Raw genomic sequence first — 24,211 nt, forward strand, 5'->3', positions numbered from 1 at the left:
ATGAACATTAGCAATTAGGACACTTTTGATACTGGCTAAGCCATTGGTAGATAAAGGAGAGAACGTGAGTTTGGAGAACAAGCCCCACCAGGTTGCTTGGAGGGAAGGAGTTTTAGACACTGGAAATTCCCCAAGCATGGAAACAAGGAGACAGGTAAGTGCACTGGGGCATCTATGGAGAAACCACAGGGATCCTCAGACTGCAGGCATGTCTACATGCAGGAAACACAGATCTAGGACACATGTCAGGGAGATTGAATAAAAATTGTTGAAACCTTCCCAGACCTATGAAATGTGACAAATAAAAGTCTAACAAGAAAAATTGAGGAGGAGTTTAAACCAATGAATGAGAGTAATGCTATAAGGGTTTATAATGGCTTAAATCCTTAAGTTACAGGTCACTGATTTATTTTTTTCATTTTTATTCCCACCTTCTTGTGCTTTCATCAGCAGGGTTCATCCCAAAGATATCCAAGTCTTTTTTAGGCTTTTCAGGGTGTCGGTTCAGGAAATTGTCCCTATTCTTATGCAGGTAGTTCACAAGATCACCATAAAAACAGTATTCAGTAATGATGTAAATAGGACCTGTTAAAATAAAGCAAAATTATGCATTGATGAGTGGCAGTTTTGAAAAACAGAAACAAATACAAAGAGCCTCCAAAAGTATTGGAAAATATAGTTGCGAGCTAATTCATTTCTATCTACTAAGTTATGACTGCAATTATTACCAAATATCAAGAGGTTTTCTGAAAAACTGTATTTGGTTATATTTATTGGTAAGTCCTCTACTTGAAACCTATGTTGACGCCTGAAAATAGAACACAAACTTTTCCAAATAAAATAAGAATGATAATATAAAAACTTTCAAATACGCAGTATGGCAAAAAAAAAAAGTGCTCAGAATTAAATTTGTACAGTTTTATGAAACAGGGCAATTAGAAAATTAGAATATCTAGCCAATATTGTCCAATTTGAGGAGCAGTTGGTTAGGAAACCTCCACCCTGGGTTCTGCCCCACTGGAGCTCTCTCCCCGATCTCCTACCCTATCTTTCATGTGTCTTTGATGACATGGTGCAAAATAAAAGGTCTTCAGTAAATTAACAGGAAAGACTAGATAAAATTTAAGGAATGCGTCAATAAACATTTGTTCATTGTGGGTAGAAAGCTGGAAACATACTAGAAGTTATACCTAGGCATTTAACAGTCTACAAAGCTACAAATACATGAAGATTACATAAAAATCTAAAAATCCTTAGGCGCCAATGTTCCTGTTAAATACTGAATGTTGATCCCACAGCAAACCTTTATTTTGTCAGCCAAACTCACCTGATTTTGTACAAGCTCCAAGCAGATTCACAATATTCAGGTGGGGGCCAAGATGTGTCATTATCTTCAGTTCAGACATGAGTGCCTGTTTTTCACTGGATCTAGCTGTAGCTGTTGAGAAAAAACATATTAGCCACCTGGTGGAAGCAGTTACCTTTTTCATATTTACAAAAAAATTGTCGTTGCTTGCCTCATTGAAGCATTGCTGCCAGCATGTCCCTTACTTGATACATGCTTTTCTTAAGACTTGGAGAGGAACCCCAAATGATTAATAAGGGACTGTCTTGATGCAGCTCAGTAGCTGACTGAGTCTGTCTGTCCCTTTCCAGAGGTGTAGTGGATTGCCACATGGCACAGAAGCACTCTACAAGCTGCTCATTCAACACAAGCAAGCTCCCCATGGTTCCTACAGAATCACTGCATCAGATTCTCAGTTCTCATGAAGCAGGAAATCTTCAGTGAACTTATACAAGACCTGCCTATTTCCCCTTGTTGTAGAGCCCTCATTTGTTCACAAGCATTCATGGTTACTTTATCTTTCTCAGTATTTGTTGAGTAATTGTAGCTGTTCAGCTAAACCTAAACTTTGGATGCTTTCAAAAGCCTGGGTACCTTCAGGCGTGAAATGCCATCAAGCAATCTAACTTATAATTTTAAAATCCCACCATTTCACCATTCATTTTCAACTTCAGATATGATGAATTAATTTATAGCAAGCAAAGTTTGAATAACCCTCTGGGAACCTGCCCTGCCTGGCTTGGGAAATGGAACCATGACAACTTACGTTTCAGCATTTTCACAGCTACTTTCATCACCGGTTGGGAGCGACTCAATCCATATGCAGTCCCTTCAACCACTTTTCCAAATGCACCCGAACCAAGGATCCGACCTGAAAACAAGGGAAAGCATTGTTCATTTCAGAAAGTAACAGCAATTCAGCTCCTTTCCTATCTCCATTCCTCTACAAGTTGATTCTTGTGTGGAAAGGGCACATTCCCTTAGCCAGACCACCAGTATTATTGCTATTATTGTTGTTTTCAAGCAGAAAAAGCAGATATGAAGTGCTATCATTAAGTACAATTTTTAATAAGATGCCAGCAAACATCAAGAGCACACCTGTAAGCTCAACTCATTCAAATTCATCCCTTCCTGTGCTCTGCCATCTTCACATTATCCTCTTACAACATGGATTGTCCTAGGCTTAAGCTGACCTCTTTGCCTCAGTCAACACCTGATTAAAATACAGGCGTGTTCCTGACTTACAAATCTTAATTGGGTCCCTCAGCTGTAGTTTTGGTCTTTTATATAATGCTGGATACATCCAGCAGTAAAAGGGACTAAAGCACATCAACAGCCCATTCAGACAGGCAGCATCATTTCAGATCTGCAAGAAGCTGAAATACATGTTGATCACATATGAGGGGAAATTTCTCTGAAGTCTAATGTACAAGTGTGTTTCATCTGCTGGAATAAATTGTATTGCAAATTTCCAAGTGCTGTAATGAAACAGTTAATGTTTATAGACCCTTTACTCTTGCCACAAATCAATTTAGACAAAAATTGGGGATTAATATATCCTGTTTTCTAATATGGGTACAGTCTCCAGAATAATTTTGTACAGATTGAGATTTTAGAGAAATATGAACTACACGAACATTCTCCAAAATGCTGTATTTCATAGCTCCTGCATTGAAAACCAAGTTCATCAAGGGAACACTTAGTGAATGAACCTGTGTATGAGGTCCAAATGCCAGAATATAATCACATGCCTGACAAGCTGTCACTTTGGTTTTATGTTAGTTTTTAACTTGAAGCACAGAAAGAATGAGTAGTAACTTTTACTGTGGAGATACACAGCATTTTGTCTTTGACGTTCGTTTGTGGTTTTAACTTGTCACCTTTTACACTTCTGAAGGTGTTATCTGGCATGCAATGCCATATGTTTCTGTTACCCTCCAGCTACTGCCCCCACTTTTATTGTGCACATGCTTTCAAAAGAAAATTTCCAACCAAACAATATCTACATTATTAAAAAGCACAAGAAATGGTTAAAGAATGCTTAGCTGAGTTAACACTGGCGAACCTCTCCAAGATTATGACAGCATAGTTTGTCATGCACACAGAAGCTATGTGATTTCTTTTCAAGATTCCCGTGCTCCAAAGGTTATCCTTCCCAATCAGGATGTGAGAAAGCTTCACACTAAATTTTAGACTAATTCAAACAACCTGAGTTTGAAATTTGGCCCCTGAAACTCTTCAGGCTGAAGGTCTGGGAGCCATATGGCAGGATGCAGCCCTTCAGAATGTGATGGCATCTGCTGATGCTCCTTGATCTTCTTGTCTTCACAAGCCAATTCCTCCCCAAAACCATATTGTCAGCTGAGCACGAGGCACACATCTCCCTCTCCATCACCTCTGCTGGGCTGGGGTGCATGTGGAGGCAGTGAGAGCACTTCCCGAATGGCAGGGAGCCACCACTGCTATTTCCCCTTTCCAACCCTCTCTGCAGATGTAGCTCAAGCCCAACGTCTTTTGCATTTGAAATTGGGAGCCAGGTGGGAGCTAACTGCCCAAGAACAGGAAGCATCTGTAATGCCATCATATTCTTGGTGAGTGCTTCGTTGAGGCTCAAAATTACAGTGAGAGTTTACTCTTCAGTATAAAGGCACGGCTGTGATCTGCTCACTGGGGGAGCAGTGCTGCTTCACCACCACAGAGGGATTGTGCAGACACAGCAGCAGCTCAAGATTCCTCCAACTAGCGGAGGAACAGCAGCTAATTCAGCCTCTGTACTCATCCACAGAGCTTATCTGCTGTGCCTGCCAGAGAGGTGCTGCTTTTCTGCTCAGAGGATACAAGGGTGGGGTGTGTGAATCTGTTCCAGATGCAGCCATCTCAGCTGGATGCTTCTTTTTCTAAAATTGGCCTGGGATAATCAACCCACCCAAAATGAAACCATAAGTCTCTTGGGCTATATTTAAAGCCAAACAAGTGTCAAGCATTATAATTTACACCCAGTTTCTAGACTCATTAAATTAGATACTACATCTCTGACTGATGTGTGACCTGAATCTTAACTTGCCTTTTCAAATAGGCAAGGGTCAGATTCTGTGTCAGACCAGCATTTCATTTAATTAAGGTCACCAGGACAAATAAGTGTCTTGCTGGGAAGTGATGAGAGCAATTCTGCTGTCTCTGTCCAGCCACCCTGGTATCCTGAGCAGCAGCACTCTGACCCATGCCTCAAGAGGAGCTGCTCTCAGCTCTGTCAGCCAGATGAGGAGGTCCAGGTCCTGCTGGGACCTCACCAGTTCTCAGCAGAGCCAGGAGAAGGCTGTGGTGTTCAAACAGCTCATGGAATTACTGCATTGTTCCTTCTGGTACACATCTCCTGGACTTGCACTGGTTTGGGAGCCCTTTAAAGAGCAGTGCGCTGCATATACAGTGGATCAGAGATTGCAAAGGGAAATTTGCAGTGTAACTCAAATTTATCAATTGAAGCTCCATCCAGCCAATGTTCAGAGATGGCCTTTAACACAGCACTGCACTCCAGGCACTACTGACTAGAAAAAACAAATAAATGCCAGGTGGCTTACACAGCTAGGATGGAAAATGCTCATCTTGGCAGAGCCAAAATGGGTTTGTGACCTGCTTCAGAGCCTCCCTGAACTAAAGGTGTAATTGCTTTGCTGTGATCTCCCACTTAGATAAGAGAAAATCCATACAAATCAGAATTGTCATCCCTAGAAACAAAAGAGGGTCCCCCCTCACCAGAAAGCATTTAATGCCTCAAAAGTGCCAGCAGGTGAGAGTGTCTAGAAGAGCAGTCGTGCAACCCAGATTGACAGGAGGATATGGAGCACTGGGTTTTAAAGTTACTGACTATTCTGAATACACTTGTAAACAAGAAGGCTTTGAAGCAGGCTGTGCTCATGAGTCAGAGGGAGACAAAGTCACAGTGGTGGTCTTTAACAACTCAGATCTGACAAATCCTATTTAGGCATATAATTAAAGTCTGGGTTGTAATAAAATAATTCCATAAAACATTCACCCTCCTCTAGTCTTCAATTAGCAACATGAATTTAATTAAAGGATATTGTTCCTGAACTGGAAATTTTTCTCTTGCTTCTTTCAAGAATTAACTCTTTCTCTGTGATGGTGAAGAAATACACCAGGGGAGTATGTTTCTTGAAATATATCAAACAAAAGACACATTTCAACTTCTCCTGTGTTTTGCAATACAATTTGGTTCACAGATCTCTCCAAGAGAGAGAAGCCTTGTATGTTTAAAGCACTATCTTGATAAAGCATTAAAATTTTCTATAGTCATTACACTTTCAATTGATATAAATGAGAGGTTGGGCCAGCCTTGAGGAAATAATTACAACTGAATTTTGTGCATGAATTCCAATAAGGAATAGCAAAGCAAGAAAGTAGAAGGGGAAGGAAGAAAGAAGGACAGTAGCCACAAAAATATGCAGTTACTCAGCACTGATATGTGCATGGCATGGATTAATAATTTTTAAAATATTTTTAATAAAACTACATAACTAGTTGCAGATTTTCTTGGTCTCTGCACGTAACTATATAAATGTCTTGCAAACAAAAAATAATTATGTCCTTCTTGTGGATGCCTTAGCAGAAATGAGGGTTGAAAAGGATGTTTAACACTGAGAGACTCCCCTAAGCCGTGTAGGGGTGGATGATGCACACAGGAAGAGAACAGGAACGCAGGCACAGGAGACACTAACACAGGGACCTCAGGGCTGATGCCACTGTGGAAGAGGATCAGGAAGGAGAACTGATGAGAACTGACAAACAGAGACTCTGGACTTGGTGGCCATAACTTCCATGGCAAATCCTGCAGACACCTCAGAAGGGTCACTGAATGTCTTTCTCCCCAAAGAAGGGTGGGGCCAGCCCCTCACAGAAAACTTACCAAGCACTAACCCATCTCGAGGAAACTCCCATCTGGAGTCATAAGGCAGTTGCATTGGGTCCACATAAATGTACTCGTGGCCATCAGGGCTGATGGACTCAATGACTCTCCATCTGATCTCATACCTGGGCTTCTGCAGAGCACATTGAATGCAAAACCAAGCATTAGTCCTGGACCTGACTTTACAGCAGATCAAAACCCAGCAGAGCTCAGCACCCAAACTGAAATACTTCTCTACATACCTGTTTCCATATGATGACCAGGACAATCAGTGAAATTATCACAATCACCAACAGCACTAAGACAGCAGCAGCCACAGTTAGCTCTGATCTCAAGGCTGTGGAGTAAAAAGATAGACCACATTTTCCTCATGAGCCATGAGGGACATCACACACATAAGACACCCACCTCCCCTCTCATTGCAGTTCCTGTGTCCTGCAGAAGTGCCAGGAACAGTTCCTGAGGCTGGTGACTTTAAAGTTTTTCCATGCCCAGAGCTGCTCTGCCATTGTGTTCCAAAACCAAATGCAGATTGTCTAGAAGAATTTCCCATAGCCAATACTAATAAAATGATAAAATTAATGATGGAAGCACATAATAAGCAAAAAGCAGATGCACCATAAAGACCTGTAAAAGGCATCATCTTCAGAAATACTGGGGTAAAAAAAAATCCACTTTAATGTAGTATCTACAACAATTCATATTTTTAACCATTAGGACTGAACTGGGGGGGGTTAGAGCAGGGCCAAACTGGCTGTTGTAATTGCACAGAAGGACAAAGCAAACTCACTGGGAGCCACAAGCTTCAGCTCTCGAGTAACGGCACCAAGGTCATTCCTCGCCACACAGCGCACAGCCAGGGTTTCCTCCACCTTCTGGAAGGTCACCCGGCTTTCCACCATATTTTTCTCATCCAGGTGGGCTTCCATGTGTATATCAGAGATATTGTTAGTCAAAAGGGTCCATGAGGTGTCATTGTTGCACCTGCAGAGAAGAATAATGGAGGAAATTGGCGTTGGGTGCACGTATGGATGAATAAGAGTGAACAGAACAAGAATTACCTTTCCCTGCAAATTTCTTCTGACAACAATACATTTAAGGACCAGAAGGGTCTTCAGATTGCATCTCTGAAAAACCTGCACCTTTCTTCCTTCAAAATAAAAATACTCCCTAAATGGAGAGACAGCTACTTTTAAAAATCTTTACTCAAATCTGGACTGTGAAATCCTTGGAGTCAGCTTACTGAACATAAAGCTTTTATGAGAGAAAGCTGAACTGGTGCATTGCTTTGTGTCCTATAGGATGTAAAAAGAAGGGCACTGACAACATCTCTTGAAGTACAAAACACATGCCTCTAAAAATAAATAAGAATTATCTGAAACTTACTAGCTCTTGATGAGGAAAACATGGTACAGTAACTAATTATGTTAATATAATTGAGGATATAGGTCATATTTCAGGTAAGAAAACATCCACTCCTCTTACTTTTTAATGTCCTTGCAAACCAGCCATTCCACATTGGGAAGTGGGGTCCCTTCTGCCAAGCATCTCACAGTCTGCCCACCTGCAGAGCCATGGTGATCATCCACGAGGGCTGAGATCAGAGCTGGAACTGGGAAGGAGTCGGGAGTTTGTTAAAATATTTGTCAGTGATTACAAAAAAGCAGCTTCAAATTTCAAAGCAGGACAGGTGTCCTTTGGCCAACACCTTAGCAAGAGCCACAGACACAGACTCAAGCAGGAGGTGCTGATCTACTGTAGCACAGAGTGGATTCTAGGCTAGAGCAATGAGAAGGAAGTGCTGCAGTTGTGCCACGTCTTCATGTCATGTTAAATGAGCTATCATCCTACTGTCAGCTGGAATTACTTAGCTGGATGGATAAAGTTTCTTTTTGGCTCAAGGCCAGTACAGAAGTGAAAGCCAGGATCAGGCTAGAGGAGCTCCAGAGACTAACACGCACTCCTCTACTCAGCCTGGTTCGTGCCTTTCATGGCTCCATACTCCAGGCAATGCAGTGTGCCAGTGGATCAAGTCTTTGCTGTGTGCCAGGAGTTCTGGTGGGCAAGGCTTTGGGGCTGCTTACCTTGTATCAGCAATGAGAAGGTGTATCTTTTAATCTCATCTTCATTCTCAGCAACCAAGGTATAGTATCCACTGTCTTCCTCCTTGGCCCGTATCAATTTTAAAACACTCTGAAACCTGCAGAAATGCAAGTTTTTGTTTGTATTTTTTAAGCAGGCATAAAAAAATCATTTTAGGGCAACATGTAATCTGGGTATGTTGCAATTATAACATAGTGACATTTAGCATTTCTAGCATGCCTTTAACTAAGTCATTACTCAAGTGGTAAATAACTATCAACATATAACTGAGAAGGAAGTGGCCTTAGTTACTTTCTGCAAGGACCTGACAAAGCCCTGATTTTACTGGAAACAGCCAGAAATTCCTGGTGTGGGACGTGCTAAAGGGAGTGATGAAGTTTCTTGCTCAAGAACCTTGAAGAGGTTGATGTTATGAAGGTAGTAAGAAGAAGTAAATTAGGCATTGCCCTTTAGAACAAAAAACAACTAAACTATTTCTAAATGCCACTGAGGAAGAAGCAACAAACTGTGGTGTAAAAAGTGAGCAGGAGTAGCGCCCAGTTTCCTGGGGAAGGAGCTCAAGTCAGCATGGCAAGGTAAGGGTCAGAAGGTTTTTTACCTTGTTTCCTGGACTCTTCCTGAAGTAGTAACAATCTCTGTAAGATTTTCAATCAGAGTCACATTATCCTTCAACCAGTACATTTTTGGTGCTGGGTAAGCCTGCACATCAACAACAAAGTTTTTTACTTCATGCAGGTTGACAGCTTCCAGAGGTCTGAACTGAGGCTCCAGGTGAACAAAGCCTTTGTCTGCAAATGAAAAAGCCTTGTGTAAACAACACTATGCAACATTTTTCAAGAATGATGTTTTCCAATGTGTTGATAATTTTAGGCACTGAAATCAGACCATACCATGAACTGTAATGGCTACTTTCTTATTTTCTTTAACCTCCTTGGTTGCATGCCGAGCAGTACATTCATAATCCCCTGTGTCTTTCACCGATGCCTCAGGAATGGTCAAGGTGTAAACCAGCTTCTGTGATGGCACTTTGATATCATCAAGCTTTATCAGACCTTTTTCTTTCTGTAGTTTGGAGAAGGAAAAAAAACCTTGCTTAAGTAACTGAGTTGAAAGCACATCACCAAGGATCTTTGATATCCCTGAAGTGAGAGCAAACATCTAAATTCTGTGTGGCAAAAGACTTGTTTACTCAGACAAGGATGCCTCTTTCAGCCACAACAGAAAAACTGTGCCTGTGAAAATACACCCTTTTGTGTTTTGAAAAAACACAAAAACAAAAATACCTTTGAAAATTTGGGTAAGCAACTTGACAGAGAAATTTACTCTTTATGCACTACCTTTTCCTCAGATGTAAAAGCCCCTTGAGTCCCCTTTGTTCAATGTCCATGAAGTAAGATCAATTTTTATCCCCTTCATCAGACAAACAGTAACCAGTTAATAGATGCTATGTGCTGCCTACTCTCAAAATAAGAATTATTTATTGACAAGGAGGAAACTCCTGAGAGTAAAGGGATGGTGAAAATGACACAACATGTTATCATGAGGGGCTGGTACAAAAATATGCTGGGGCTAGTTTTGAAAGGTGGCATATAGCAGAGACTATACTGATGTGTAAGATGGAAAACAAGACAAAACTTGTTCAAATAATTTTTCCTCTTGGGTTCTTAACTTACTTAAATAAAAAGTTGGATTTGGAGTAACAACTAAGTACACTTCAATTGCATCATTCCTTCAACAACCAGACTTTTTACACTGGATACTCTGAAATTGCCTGGGACTGGCCCTAGCCAAGTTCCACTGAATAAAAGTTTTCACTGCAAAAGGATGTTAAACCAGTTAAAAAAAATTCAGGGTTCTACAAGATTTTCTTACTAGATGTTTCTCATTAGTAAATTCAGTGACTGTAAGAATTATTTCAGTTTACATCTGCATAATGAAGACCACTTAAGATTATAGACTTGATTCTTCATTGTCCTTTATTATCCCCAAGAACCAGGATTTAAGAGAGCTGTTTCAGAGGCTCAGACCTTCAGCAGCTGAACTCTACTCAGATGCCCAACATACCTAGGTCTTTCAATTTTCACAAGATTTCTTTTTCTGGCAGCAGCACAAGACCTGAGAGACAGCATTACTTCCTCAGCCATACCTCACCTTCTTCTCATGCTCTGCTTAGTTACTAACAGAAAATTTACCTTTTGGGACTGACTTTCTTATATGGTAACCTAAAATTAAAAGAACTTACTTGGTTTTCTCTCCTCAGCAGCCCTCATTCAGATAAGAGAAGAGTGCTTTACAACCTCACTTGCTTGCCAAATAAATAACTACAAATGTTGTGAAAAAAAAAAAAAAAAAAAAAAAAAAAAAGAAAGAAAACGAGATATTTACCACTTTCCCTGGGTAATTCCACTGTAAATTAACCACCTCATTGTCAAAGACCACACAAGTCACTACGATGGTCTCGCCTGTTTTGTAGACAGTTTTAAGAGCTTCAATTTCAACAGGCAGCTGTGAAGTAGCTAAGAGAAGAGAGAGAGACATCTCATTTAATTTTTAAAAGAGTACAATTTTCACATGGTGCAGTTTGAGAGGAAGATTTCCCTTTCAATTCCTCTACTGAGGAATCACCTTGAAAATTCATTAAAAGTACTGCTGATCTACACTGATATAAACAATTTGTATTTAAAGCATGAACTGCAGTTCAATCCCACAAAGAAATGTTCCACAAATAAAATTTCAATTAGAGGTTCCTATCTCAAATCCCCCTGTAAAAAGGTATTGGGAATAAAAACAATGTCCCATTTTGCTAATTAGTGACTGTCTTTGAGGATTCCTTGATGGCCAGGAAAAATGTTTTCAAAATAATTAAATCAATATGTTTTTCAGGCTACCCAGAGTTCTACAGTTCAAAGCCACTGGTAAACACCAGCCTTTTAAGTTGTGTTTCAGCAAATAGATTGAAAATATATGGACTACAAAACATTTTTCTTGCAATAATTTTGGGGAGAAGATAAAGACATGTTATTCTCATCAAAATTGTAAGTAAACTTGCAATTAAGTGTCAGTACTGCCAGAGGAGCAAGGAGCTCATCATTGCAGAAATATCCTATATAACCCTATGATGCTGGTGCTCTTACAGTGTGAAGAAAGAACACAAGCACTTTTATTTTTAAAAAAATGAATAGAAAGAAATACCTCTTATAATATAGATGAGGAACTCATCAGACTTGAACTCCACGCCTTTAACCATTGTTTTGCATGTGTATGAGCCTGCAGGAAAATTCCCTATGAAGCCTTGTTTGGTGTCATATAAAGCATGCACAGCCTTGTCTAAGCTGTTAACTAAAGTCACTTGGGCCTCTGGGTCACTTGTCCGACAAGGGATAACTGCAGGATCACCTTCTTCCACCAGGATGAACTGGTCTTCAGGTATAGAAGGAACAAAAGGCATGTCTGGGTCTGTAAAAAAACAAGAGGCAATCTTACACTGTCTTGTTTGCAGCAAGTCCATGTACAAGCATTGCATATCAATGACCACTTATAAGTGAAACTTGCACAGTTCGTTCTCCCTCTGTTTCAGATATTGCAGGTAAGGTTTGCTAATTTCATGTGGTATCTCATTTTAGCTACTTGATGTGATGTGTAATGAAACCTTTCTCCTAAGGACAAAACAGGAAAGGGCTTTGTGACAAAGTTCCTTTGTGACAATTCAGGATGCAAAACGAAAAAGACGAAAGATCCCCTCCCCAAAATGTTAAATGTTATTATCCACAACTCACATGACTTTAAGTTAGATTTTTTTCACCTTTTTTAATTAGTAGCTGTCTGCTAACCAATATATAAGCAGGGGGTAAAATAAAAATAAAATAAGATAAAATAAAATAAAAATTCCAAACACTTTCCAAGTAAAAAAAAAAAACAAGTTGAAGTAAGTCTCATGTTGTTTATGTTGAACACCACTAAAGCCACATTTCATCTAAAATAGTTCAAGGTACTTATCTTCATGTATTTCTAACATGTCCAACATTACAGTTATGAGACATAGTTAATTATGGTCACAGCATGTGGTTTTCAAAATACAGTATTCAAGTAGGAAAAAAAGCAAACAAGGACCTGGTAGTTTTATTTCTTTTAAAGTCAACAAAACACATGCCAACTTTGCTATCAAGCCAATCCAAAGTCTGAGTTTAAAATATAATTGCATAACATTATGCACAAAAAGCATAGCCCTCAAATCGTCTCCATTTGGCTATTCAGAATAAACAAATAATCCCTGCTAGCCTGAAGCTCCTGTGCAAAGCTTTATAATAAAATTTATTAAATAGCAATCCAAATCCCTCCAACAATAGACATTCTGCTGCACTGGCAGGCTCTTTGTAGCAATATTCCAAACACAGCACTCCATCCCAAAAATGCTGCCAACTCCATGTATTCATTTTCCCACTGTAATTTAAAACAGAAACAAGATTCACCTAGTTTGGTTTTCTATGTGCTGTTAGTGAAAATAGGATATTGTGTGAAGTCCCAACGTAATCCTCCCTGGCTAAAGTGGGTTGCTGCCACCCATTGCCCTCCTAATTCATTGCAGGAAAAACAATTGTAACGACAAAGTTTATAGTGGAAACAGAGACATTCTCTGTAATTTGGAGAAAAGGATATGTTTCTGCCTTTATGACATCTTGATGGTTAGCAAGTGGAAAAAATTACAGGATGTCTCTCCCTGCGAATCTGGTAGGCTGATGTCTAGAGGCTTTCGAAAACCAAACCAAAAAGTCCTCTTGAAGAAATCTTCCAGCTCCTGCCTTTATATTCCTCCACTTGTTGCATGACTGCTTAACATAAACAACATCTTCTGGCAATTTGGTTAGAGCTGCTTGGATATTGAGATATATGTGCCAAAGCTGGCAGTATACTCCTCTGCTGAAACATCTTGCTTCAAGAACGAAGGCAAACACATTACATTTGTTGTGGCAAATGGAAAGTCTTGGAAGAATCACTGTCCTTGAATCACACACTGTCGACAGCAAAAACTTAATGCCACTGCAAAATAGCCTTTAAACATGTCCTGTTATTGCCTCCTGGCTTTTTGCTCTTCCAGAATCTTCCTTGCCATTGCAGACGTCATTCCTTCAGAACACGCTGCAGTTTTGCAGGATGATTTGCAATCTCTTCTCCACTCTTTTGTTCCCTGTTCAATGTGTTTACTGCAAATCCAGTGGCTTGATCTCTTCTGGCCCTGCAGTTGTGACCCTCACCCCCTGAAGCCCTGCCAGTGCTGAGGAAAACATCCAGACAGGGCTTTACAGGAGCAGTCAGTCGTGGCTCAGCCTCTGGTGCCTATCTCAGATATGACAATAAAGATTCTCATCCCAGAGAGATTGTGGAAAGCCTTTAAGCTGATTTCCAGTCAGAACAAGGGGGTGGGAGGGCAAAGCTGGAAATAGACACTTCCCAAAAGAAGGGATGCCATTTCTTCTGAGTCCAACAGTTTTCCACCGCTAAAGAGAAACGCAATGCAGGGCCTGGGAAGGCTGTGTTTGCCTTGAAAATTACAGGGCACTGCACAGTAGCACCATGTGTTTAATCTTGTGTCAGACTGGACAGCAAGAACACTTCTTTCCCCTCCCTCTGACAGTCACCCCTAGGACATCTCCAATGCTTTATGCTTCCCAGGCCCTGTCCACCCATGAGCTTTTTCCAGTTCTCAGTTAAAGGCTTATTCAGGTTAGGAACAGGACACGGCCTTCCTCACCTGGCAGCAGCTTTAGTATGGTTTGGTCAGTACACACATTGGGTTTGTCAGTACACATCCCAAGATAGCCCCCCAAGTGCCCCCTGAAAAGCCTGGAATTTCTGTTAATCCCCACCTGGCAGCCAGGCAAACCTGAAGGCTGGACATGCTCCCACAGATGAGCTGAGCTGGCCACCAAGCTCGGCCTTCCAGCCCCCGGGGGGTCAGAAGACCTCAGCTTAAAAGTTCTGAGTTCATCACTCTTATCGAGAACCCAAACTCTTCTCAAAAAGTGAAAACCAATAGAAAGAAAGAAGAACATATCCATAGATTTACAGGGGCTGGCCTTGGTTTACACATGATTTAACCCTGGGGTTATTTCTCTTCCTCGGACAGTAAACTGCCACCAGCAATTTACACCTCTTCTGAACATCCCTGGCTCACCTCTCCCACCCCAAGCCCCCTGCACAGCTGTGGCACCCCCACTCACCAGGCACATAGATGTAGATGTCCCTGCCTTCCACCTCGCCGTCCTCCACCTGTGTGTGGTTGTAGTAGCAGACATACAGGCCCGTGTGCGCGGCCGAGGCGTTCCCCACCTCGAGCACTGTCACGAAGAGGCCGCTGTTGTTCTCTTCGTGTCTGAGGTCTATCCTGTGGCTCCCCTCGGTCACCGGGTACTGCCAGCTCACTTCGCTGTCTCCAGAGCATTTGAGTGTGAAATTGGAATAGAGCTGTACCACCATTTCATTCCTATCGGGAACAATATTTGGCAGAGGAAGCTGGCAAAATGTTAGGAATGGTCCTGCAAAAAGACACAAATAAACAGCACGTCAATACACAAAACAGCTTCAGCACAGGGATGTGAAAGGAAGGGGAGAGGGTCAGAGCAGCTTTCTTTCCTGACTGCATCAGACCTGCTGATGTCCCAGGAAATTTGCCCTTGTTAAAAGCCAAAGCTTTGCCCGAGGAATAGCAAATGGCTTTCCTTTGAAATGTTAAGTGTTTGCTTGCTGACTTCTGTTTGTCAAATCAAGAGGTGAAAGACAGACAGAGCTGAAGTTAGAGATAGCTCCCAATCTTCTCCGCAGTTTGCCAGCCCTAAGCTGTACACAGCTCTACTGTAGACCAGTGAATTCCACACCCCGGCTGCTGGGTCACAGGCATTTCACACCCTCTTACAGCCCTGGTCACAAAACCAGCAGTCCTGTCAGCTTTCAAGCAAGCTCACAGCTGAAATTTGGAAACCACTTCCCAAGACTAAAACCTGCATTTTACATCTGACATTGGTTTCTGCAAAGGGCTGGAGCAGGAGCTTGTACATCAGGCCTACCTCTAGCCAAAATGTACAGAAGGCTTGTAGCCAGATAAAACTGCAATTCACTGAACTAGATGTTGTAGATGGAACTGGTTTTCAGATGTAATCTCCAGTTACAGGCTCAGATTTGCAAGTCTAGGTAATTTGCAGGTGGGTTGGTGCAGGTCCAACTCTCAGAAGGAAAATTAGAGGATCCAAACCCTACAAAACGAGGAACTCATCAAGGAAATATGTTTGTGGTTCCAGTCTACAAAATGGCCTGTACAATAAACAAGCACCTAGGCCCACTGAGTGGACTTGGCACTCTCTGCAATAAACCCGCACCAGGAATCCAGACTCTTTGAAATAATTTTCAACTCCTGCCCAGAGTTACCTTGCTCTAGGGGCCCTTTCTATATTTGGCACGCTGTGGCCCAGCCAGCCCTGCCCTGCCATCCCCATGGCACAGCAAAGCCGGAATGCTGGGCGGGGAGGATGCAGGGAGCCCACCCAGCCAGCCCTGCCATCCCCATGGCACAGCAAAGCCGGGATGCTGGACGAGGAGGATGCAGGGAGCCCAACCAACCAGCCCTGCCATCCCCAGTAGCGCAGCAAAGCCGGGATGCTGGACGGGGAGGATGCAGGGAGCCCACCGAGGCAGAGCCAGCCCGGCCGGGATCCGCAGGTGGGCAGAGCACTGTGCCGCACATTCCCGCTCGGTGGGAGGCTGTGGCAGCTCAGGAGGGACAGAGAGGCCGATAGGGGCCGGTGAAAGTACTGCGTTCTCAGTAGGGCTTGTCATAGCCTGCCGGGGGGGGAAAGCAGAAAAAAACAGCTGGCAAGCATGTGGCATTTGTTATTGTGGGCAGAATGAAAGCGAGTTTAAGCATGGGTTTGTGAAGAACTGGGATAGGGAAGCTTAGAGGATTGAGGAACATTACCTGTGAGAAAACATCCCAGGATCAGGAACGCCTGTGGGTAAGTACCCATAGCTGCCAACAGCTGAAACAGAAAGGAGAAGGCAGGAGTGAGACAATTAATGGACTGACAAGTGCATAAGGCTTAGCAGGACCCCTCTTCTGCAGTGCCCAAGTGCAGCTTCCCATCATTACACACAGTGCCACCAAGAGGAGTGGCCCAGGGACCCCAATTCACAGCCACAGCGCAGTGAGACCCATGCCACCTACTGCCACAAGATGTGTGTGGCTACAGACTGATCACAGCCAGATGAGACACCATGACTCCTTCTGCACACTGGCAGTGTAAGGAACCAAGTCCTGGTGGGAGGTGCCAAATCCTCGTGTAAGGAACCAAGTCCTGGTGTGAGGTGCCAAGTCCTGGTGCATCCCCTCTCCAACAGCCTGCAGGCAGCTCTGCTCCCACTGTAGCCTCTGGGAGTGAGCCCACAGAAATGCCCCTGCACAGAGGCAGCACCCTCACAGGCATCAATGAGGATGCAACATATTCATGCAGTATGTTCTGACCTTTCAGCTGCAAGCAGCTTTTATGGGAGAAAAAGTACATTTTTAAAGCCACTCTTATTACAAATAGTACAACCCTGAGTGATATTTTTGTTTTGCCATTGTACATGTGTGTATATATAGCTTACAGAATACAATGTAACACAATAGTGCTTATTGCTTATTTAGCAGGAATTCCCTTGATCGAGAGACACGCTATTTAAAACACATGCTGAAATTTTCTAATGAAATAAATCCATTACAGACTCTAGGCCAGCAGTGCCATTCATAGAGCATCTATTCTCCCCAACAGTGCAGAGAGTCGTAGATCACATGCAATTATTTCAGCTTTCAAACATATAATCCTAAAGCATCTGTCTTATAGAGGCAACAATAGCAATCAGTATCTATGTAATTTTTGTCCCTTGTAATGACATTTCTACATAAAACCCTCTAGCAGCATGCTAGGTAATTTCTAAAGGAGAAGACCCTGCAATCCCTGCCCCCATTGAAACCAACAGATGTTTTGTTGGTGACTTTTAACAGCAACTGGATTTGGCCCAAATCCAAAAGAGATTAAATAAGCACTGCACAGAAGAGCCCCTAATTTGAAACACTGACCAAGGAGTAAAATAAAGGATGATGTGCCAAGACAGGGACTTTTTTTCAAAGGTTCTGGAGAGTTTCTATTCATCCTCTGGTATTCAGTTCCTGATGCTGAGATATGAAAGCACCTAGGTGCATCTACTTATTACAACTGTGGCAGTGCCATATGGGATGCCAAGGAATGTTTTTGATCTCGTCCTGCTTTTCTCCTGCAATGGGGGGAGCAGACAGCACCCCTTTGCAGAGCAGAAGAACTTTATAGTCAAACATAAAGGTCTCAAGAGAAGGATTAGAAGACTACCTTCCTCAAAAACGTGTACAAACACCATCAGAAATCTAGCTAACAAAGCTCCAGCAGAGACAAGGCATCTTGCCTGCTTCTTCAATTAGCAATAATTGCCATGTGTTTATGAGTCTGTCTCCCACCAATAACAGACTCTTGCATATCAAATAGTTCCCTCACTTTCAGCCTCATTTTAATCACATTTATACCCTGCATTTTTTTCTAATAAAGTAACCCTCTGTAACTCTTTACAGACTTACCATGGTCTGCTTTATTGATCTGACTCCTGATCTCCCAAGATCCACAAGACAATGTTATCCCACTTCTGCCAAGTTCCCTCCCTTTTCTGACTGAAAAGGCAACTCTCTCCCCCTCCTGTGTTGTTTTGTCAGACTATTCAGTGCAAGTGATGCAGCAAAGGAGGAGAAAAAACAAAGCTAGTTCATCTCCTGCACACCAGAAGCTGTGCTGAGGGGGACTTGTTGCAGAGCTGTGTGTGTAAGTGAGGACTGAAGCCCAACGATGGAAATGCAGGTGATGGCATTTCCAAAGCGCTGCTTTGAACTTGCTGTCTTGGCTGGGCTGACGCTGAAATCGATGAGTGTCTCAATGTAGCATTGCAGTTTAAAAACACAAGGACTTAACTAAACTTGCTTTCTCCATCTGGCTCTTCTTTCGCAACCCAGAGCTTTGATCTTTCCCCAATGACCCGTTAATCTCATCAAGACCCAGAGCAACAACCTTCGCTGTGAAAGACAGGATAATGTACTAAGGATTCACATCATTCGTGTTCAAAACCTGTCTGAATTCAGTTACATCACGCATCTTACTTAAGAATGCACCAGCATACCCTCACACATCCACGCCGGGCTCGAGGTTTAACACAGGCACCATTTCACACTCATGTGCATGAGATTTTACTCATTCCTACAACACCAAGCAGGCACATCTATCCTGGGTTTCTATATTTACGTTTTTAGCTCCTTTACCTTCCTAATGGCAGACCAGTCGTCTTTGTCCCCAGCTATCCAAATCTCAGCCCTGGATAAATACCTCAGGTTCAGTTCCTAACACTGGCCTATCAACCCATAACTTGGTGTAGCCTTGCTGAAGCCAGTAGGCTTATGCGAGTTGAAACCATGTATTAGCATGACATATACAATGTGAGTTTGAGCAAACCTTGTTTTCTTGCATACTTAGGACATTGATGGCTAAAATAGAAGTGTGGGTGTGTATAGTAAAAGCAAGGTAATGCACTGGCAGATTTGCCAAACTCTTTGCAAGGGTTTGCCCTGGGTTGGACAGTCATTGAATTTACACAGATTTTGAAAGGTTCTGACCGAAATCCTGGTATCTCCCTTGTGCACTTTTATGGTAAAAAAAAAAAAAAAAAAAAAAAAAAAAAAAAAAAAAAAAAAAAAAAGTCAGAAAGGTAATTCTAAAGAGCTGTTATCAGTCAGTATTCAATTTTCCAAACACTAACTGCCAAGCACTGGCTTCCTATAAAGAAAGATTTCATTGACTGTGCCACAAAAGACAAAGTAAAATCAATGTTCAGAAACTCAACGGAAATTCACACTTAGAAAATTACGATATGCCTAGGCGAGTGCTCTACGTGACCTGAAGAGAAAGAGCGGAGGGGGACCAAGAAGAGCCAAGGGTAAATGCTATTTTCACACTGCTGTGAATCCACCGAAGACCCCTTCCAAGGCAGAGAGCCGCCCATCTGCCGAGACGCTGGGCTGCTGGGCTGGTTCCCGCTGAAGTTCGCAGCGGCGGCCGCAGGATGGCAATGTTGATCCGCACTAACCAGGCACAGCCCCTGCCTGCAAAGGGCTGCGCTGGCCTCCAGCGGAGCCGCCTAAACTGGGTCTCCGGATCAACTCAAAATTCAAAATTCCTGCATTTTGAATTTCACGTGATTAAAGAAACGAAACGAAACAAAACCAACAAAACAAAAAATCCAACAACAACAACTAAAAACAAAAAACCCAACCAAAACCCCAAACAAACAAACAAAAAAAAAAACCCAACAAAAAATCGAAATCCCAACAACACAGCTACCCTGGTCCCATTTTCTCTGTATTTACATAAGTGATAGGAGAGTATTTGGATTGTAAATCTTGGCACGTAATGATATGATTATCCTTGTTGTGAGAGGGCTGGGTAATTTCAGTAGTGATTTTGTCAGTGTGGCAGTCTGTCCTTCTGGGAAAGCTGATCTTTTCCCGGAAGAGCTAAGGCCAGCCCAAGAAAAGACATTTCTTTCTTGTGGTATATGTCACCAGCTGAATGTAAATGTTCAGACAGGACCTTCTGAAACATTTCTTGGTCCTCAGTTCCCAAAGTGCAAACTCAACTCTCCACAAGAGCAGCGCTGCCCTGCAGCGCTAACATATGGGTCTGATGGTTTTGCTGGGGAAAGGCTCAAAGCTCTTCAATGAAAAAGACTGGCATAAATATTCTCCCAAAATGAGGCTTGCTCCACGGCCCTTAACAAATACTTGAATCCAGCATAGCCTGTACACATAAAAACTATGCAGCAAGAAAAACCCAAGGAACAGCCATGCATCAATGGTAGCCCAGTGCTGGTCTCCTGCTGAGTACTTTGTGCCCTGCAGGACACAGTGAGGCTGCCTCCCAAGGAGCCTTCTAGTCAGTCCCAATTCTTCAGCCTAACCCTCCAGGACAGAGTCCCTCAGAGTCTAGGAGCTAAGGGTGGTGGGGGAATTGCAAAGCCTAAATTTTCCCACTTGATCCAAGGAGGGTTTTCCAGACTGTCCCAGAAAACAGGAGGAAAAAGAAACAAACAAACAAACAAACCAGCTAGCACTTCCAAGTAATATATCTTCCTATCTTCCTTAAGTTCTCAGAATCAAATCAAAAAACACCTCAGATCCCGACTCAAGTGCTGAGAAGCACTGTGCGGAAAAAAATATCCATCTCAGTTGACCACAAGAGCTAGGAAGCCTAGCTACTGCAAACTTTTCCCTTGGGCACCCACACAAAGCTTCGTAGGCTTGAAAGAGATGAGTCAAGCAGGAGAGCAAGGCATAAGGGAGAGAAAGGATCATTTGCTTTCTTGTTTGTTTTTCTTTAAATTACCAGCAATTCTCATCACCACCAGGAAAAATCACCTCTCAGAAGTCATTCCTTTGTCTTTATGTCTTCAAAGGTAAAAAAGGAAACATATCCTATTAAAAATTTTAGAGTTCATGTACAAAAGTAGGTACAATTGTAGTCACGATGAAATGAAGAAGCAAGCAAGGCAAGGATTATATGAAGTTATAGATTTCAGCCTCCTTTTTAGACCAAAGGGTATAGCTGGAAATTATCTGTGAGGTCTGGGCTATGCAAGACTTTCTGTCTAGATATACTGTACTTCAATCCTAGCCCAATGCTGTAGTAGAGAATATTTTATTAAAATATTTATTACTTCCTGCTTTCTTGAAACCTAATACCTATGTATTACCCTCAGAGCCACATGAAGATTTCCCATACATCAACAAACTAGTAACAGCAAAGATGTCCCCAGCACCCGACGGCAGCTGGACTGGCACACCTCCTGCCCCTCAGTGCCTGAAGAGCAGGACCACAACAAGGGATCTCATTTAAAAGCAGCAGCAGAGTGCCTGCAGGCTGAGAGAGCTGCTTTGCTCGTGGACTCCTAAATCCCAGTGTTTTGTGAGGTATCATTTTTCTGCAAACTTTTTCCCCCCAAGCTTTGAGGTTGGCTACACCGCTGTTTAGCTGCGGGCCGTTCTAAAACACTCATTGTTAACTAGAAGCTAAAACCAAAGTCCCTTGCTGGGAGATCTTTTCCTAGCGTTTCTATACACAGAGTTAAAAGTCGGATCTCCACAGCTCAGATTTTGATAAGACGATGACACAGAGATCTTTGATGCCTGTCTCCTTGCTTTGATCCCGTGTCTTGTCCCACCTAAGGACACAGAGCTTAGTCAGCGGAGCTGGGGCTCCAGCTGCGCTCTACACCCGCCCTGGAGACGCCGAGAGCGCAACAGGCCATCCCGCTCTCCCCGGTGCGTCCCGTCGGGGGGACAGCGGCCTGCAGCCGGCCGGATTGGGGTGCGGATGGCGCTGGGACGTTCCGTTCGCACCCTCCGGCCCCCATCGGGCTGCAGGAGCCCGGCAGACCCTGCGGGCCCGCGGGGAGCCGGGCGCAGCCCCCGGGGAGCGGGACAGCGGCGCTGCCGCGGCTGCCCTCGGCCCGCCCACCGCCGGCGCTGCCCGACGGCCGCTGCACATCAAAGGCTGCCCGGGACACCGAGCAAACCGAGCGGAGACGGCAGCCCCCAGCCCCTCCACTGTTTGTCTGGGAAACAATGGGAAAGCCTTTGCCAAGCTGGAGAGACCACTTTTTTTTTTTTTTTTTCTTAATGCGGGGTGGCCGGGGAAAAGAAAAAGCGGGACAGGGGAGACGGACAGGAGCGGAGCCCAGACGTGTTTCCCTGCGGAGCTGGTGCTACGACCCGACGCTTCTCCTCCAGCCCTCTCCGTCGGGCGAAGCACGGAGCCCCGGGCGCGGGGTCTGGAGAGGGGCAGGGGTCCCGGCGGGGGACAGAGGCTGTGTCCCCGGGAGCTGTGGGACCAAGGGGGAGCCATGCGCCCGCAGCCCCGGGAACGGGCTCGTGGGTTCCCATCAGGGCGAGACGATGCGCTGCCTTCTCCGGCCGTGCAGACTTGGGCCCCGCAGGAGCGCTAGGGAGCTCGAACACCGGCGAGAGACGCGCCGGGAATGCCGTCGAGGGGCGCTGGGAGCGTGCCCCCGGCACTGGTGGGGGCCAGGGCATCGCTCCCGCCTCCCCGCCGGGGTGCGCACGGGCCCCGGGGACTGGCGGCTGTGCCCTGGGACTGCGGCTGCTGCCTTGCTAGATCAGCCGCTGCTGGCTCCAGAAAAAGCTGTCCAAGTCCTGTTCTCTGGAACGGTTCCTGAGCTATGGGATCCGCGTCCAAAAATGTTGAGCAATGCCGCGGACAGCCAAAAAGCCATTTCCTACTTGCTCCTAGGACTTTTCCAGGGGACTCCAGCCTGGCAGAGGCTGGCAGGTTTGCAACTCTGCGCTTGACAAAATCCAAAAGGTGGCCGCGAAGACTTTGCCCTTCCCGGGGTAGGAGGCAGTGGGGTCCAGCAGTCCGGCAGGGCATACGGCAGGGCTGGCATTCCCGTCGAGAGAGGGGCTGCAGGCTGGAAAGGCTCCAGGTACCAGCCCTGTCTAAATTCAGCATCTTCCCTTTCACTGAGACACTCAAATAAAAAGAAAAGACGGGGCGCGCAGGGATGGAGGTCGGGTCGCCTTTCGGGGGCTGTGTGCGTGCCTCCGCTCGGGATCTCGGGGCATTTTAGGCTACCGGGTCAGGGGGAGCGAGGTGAGAACGGGGATCTAAAGGAGGGAAGGTGATTTAAAACAAAGGGTGGGGGAAGGGACGGGAGGGCAGCGGGGTGAAGGGAGAGAGGGATGCGAGAAGAGACGGAGCCGCTTACTCGGTCGGTGCGCTTCCCCGCTCTCCCCCCCGGGGCGGGCGCTGCCGCTGCCCGCGGAGCCCCGGCGGGTCGCTCCCGCCCCCGCGGCAGGAATGCGGTGCGGTGGCCGCCGCCGTCCCAATGTGTTTGTCATTAGCGCTGCCCGCGCTGCTGCCGCCGCACCCCGACGGCCGCCGCTGCTCCCCCGCTCCCTCCGCGGGGTCACCAGCGCCCGCCGCCTGCACCCCGAGAGAGGAACCCCTCCGCTCGGCTCAGGACATCGGGGGAAAAGAAAAAAAAAAAAAAGAAAAGGAAAAAAAAAAGAAAAAAAATCAACATAAGAAAACCCCCAACAAATAAATAAAGAAAACCTGATAAAATAAACGAGGAAAAAACCGCGGGAGAAAAGATGCAAAAAAAAAAAAAAGAGAAAAAGGTGGGGAAAATGCCCCGCACCTCTTACCTTCTCCTTTACAACCCGCAGCCCCAATCCTGCAGATTGTAAAACATCCAAAATATGTCCACGTCTTTTGTGACTTTCCCTGCTCAGCCGCGCTCTTTCCCTCTCGCTCGCCCTCTCTCCCGATCCGACTGTAATGGTCTCAGAAACCGCGTCCCGTAATTGATTCAATGTTATAGACCATCCTTCCAAAACTAATCATTTGCTTTAAGTAAATAGCTGTCAGGAAACGAAGCCCCCCTCCGTTCCCTTCAGAATAAGAGCTGCTGGCTCGCCCGGCGCCCCCAGCCCCGCGGGCGGAGGCGGGCGCGCCGGCGGGAGGCTCTTACGCAGGCAGGGGGGCCAGTCTCTGCCTCCAGATTTCAGGAGCCTCGCAGGGGAGGGGGAGGCTGGCCATATGGCAGGGGCGAGGGGGAGGAAAGGGGGAAGCGGGGAGTTTTGCACTGCAGGGGGAGAAAATAAAAAAAAATTAAAAAAAAAAAAAAAAGAAAGAAAGAAAGGGAAAAAAAAAAGACCCAAAAAACTT

The 24,211-nt window shown here is 44.5% G+C and overlaps 1 protein-coding gene across 1 annotated transcript in view; it reads right to left on the reverse strand.

Annotated features, from left to right (window-relative positions):
- PDGFRA (platelet derived growth factor receptor alpha) overlaps positions 1 to 23,861 on the reverse strand; it is a 31,484-nt gene extending 7,623 nt beyond the window's left edge. The window contains exons 1-15 of the mRNA XM_058023973.1: positions 23,689 to 23,861; positions 16,336 to 16,396; positions 14,588 to 14,902; positions 11,562 to 11,825; positions 10,755 to 10,885; positions 9,260 to 9,431; positions 8,968 to 9,157; positions 8,351 to 8,466; positions 7,752 to 7,878; positions 7,057 to 7,250; positions 6,509 to 6,603; positions 6,267 to 6,399; positions 2,112 to 2,216; positions 1,328 to 1,438; positions 432 to 585 (exon numbers count right to left, since the gene is read on the reverse strand). Coding sequence (XP_057879956.1) covers positions 432 to 585; positions 1,328 to 1,438; positions 2,112 to 2,216; positions 6,267 to 6,399; positions 6,509 to 6,603; positions 7,057 to 7,250; positions 7,752 to 7,878; positions 8,351 to 8,466; positions 8,968 to 9,157; positions 9,260 to 9,431; positions 10,755 to 10,885; positions 11,562 to 11,825; positions 14,588 to 14,902; positions 16,336 to 16,384 — 2,156 coding nt within the window. The 5' untranslated portion in view covers positions 16,385 to 16,396; positions 23,689 to 23,861. The remainder of the gene's footprint in view (positions 1 to 431; positions 586 to 1,327; positions 1,439 to 2,111; positions 2,217 to 6,266; positions 6,400 to 6,508; positions 6,604 to 7,056; positions 7,251 to 7,751; positions 7,879 to 8,350; positions 8,467 to 8,967; positions 9,158 to 9,259; positions 9,432 to 10,754; positions 10,886 to 11,561; positions 11,826 to 14,587; positions 14,903 to 16,335; positions 16,397 to 23,688) is intronic.
- Between the last annotated feature and the right edge of the window lie 350 nt (positions 23,862 to 24,211).

This window comes from Melospiza georgiana, chromosome 5, assembly GCF_028018845.1.
Source record: "Melospiza georgiana isolate bMelGeo1 chromosome 5, bMelGeo1.pri, whole genome shotgun sequence".
Classification (NCBI taxonomy): Eukaryota; Metazoa; Chordata; class Aves; order Passeriformes; family Passerellidae; genus Melospiza; species Melospiza georgiana.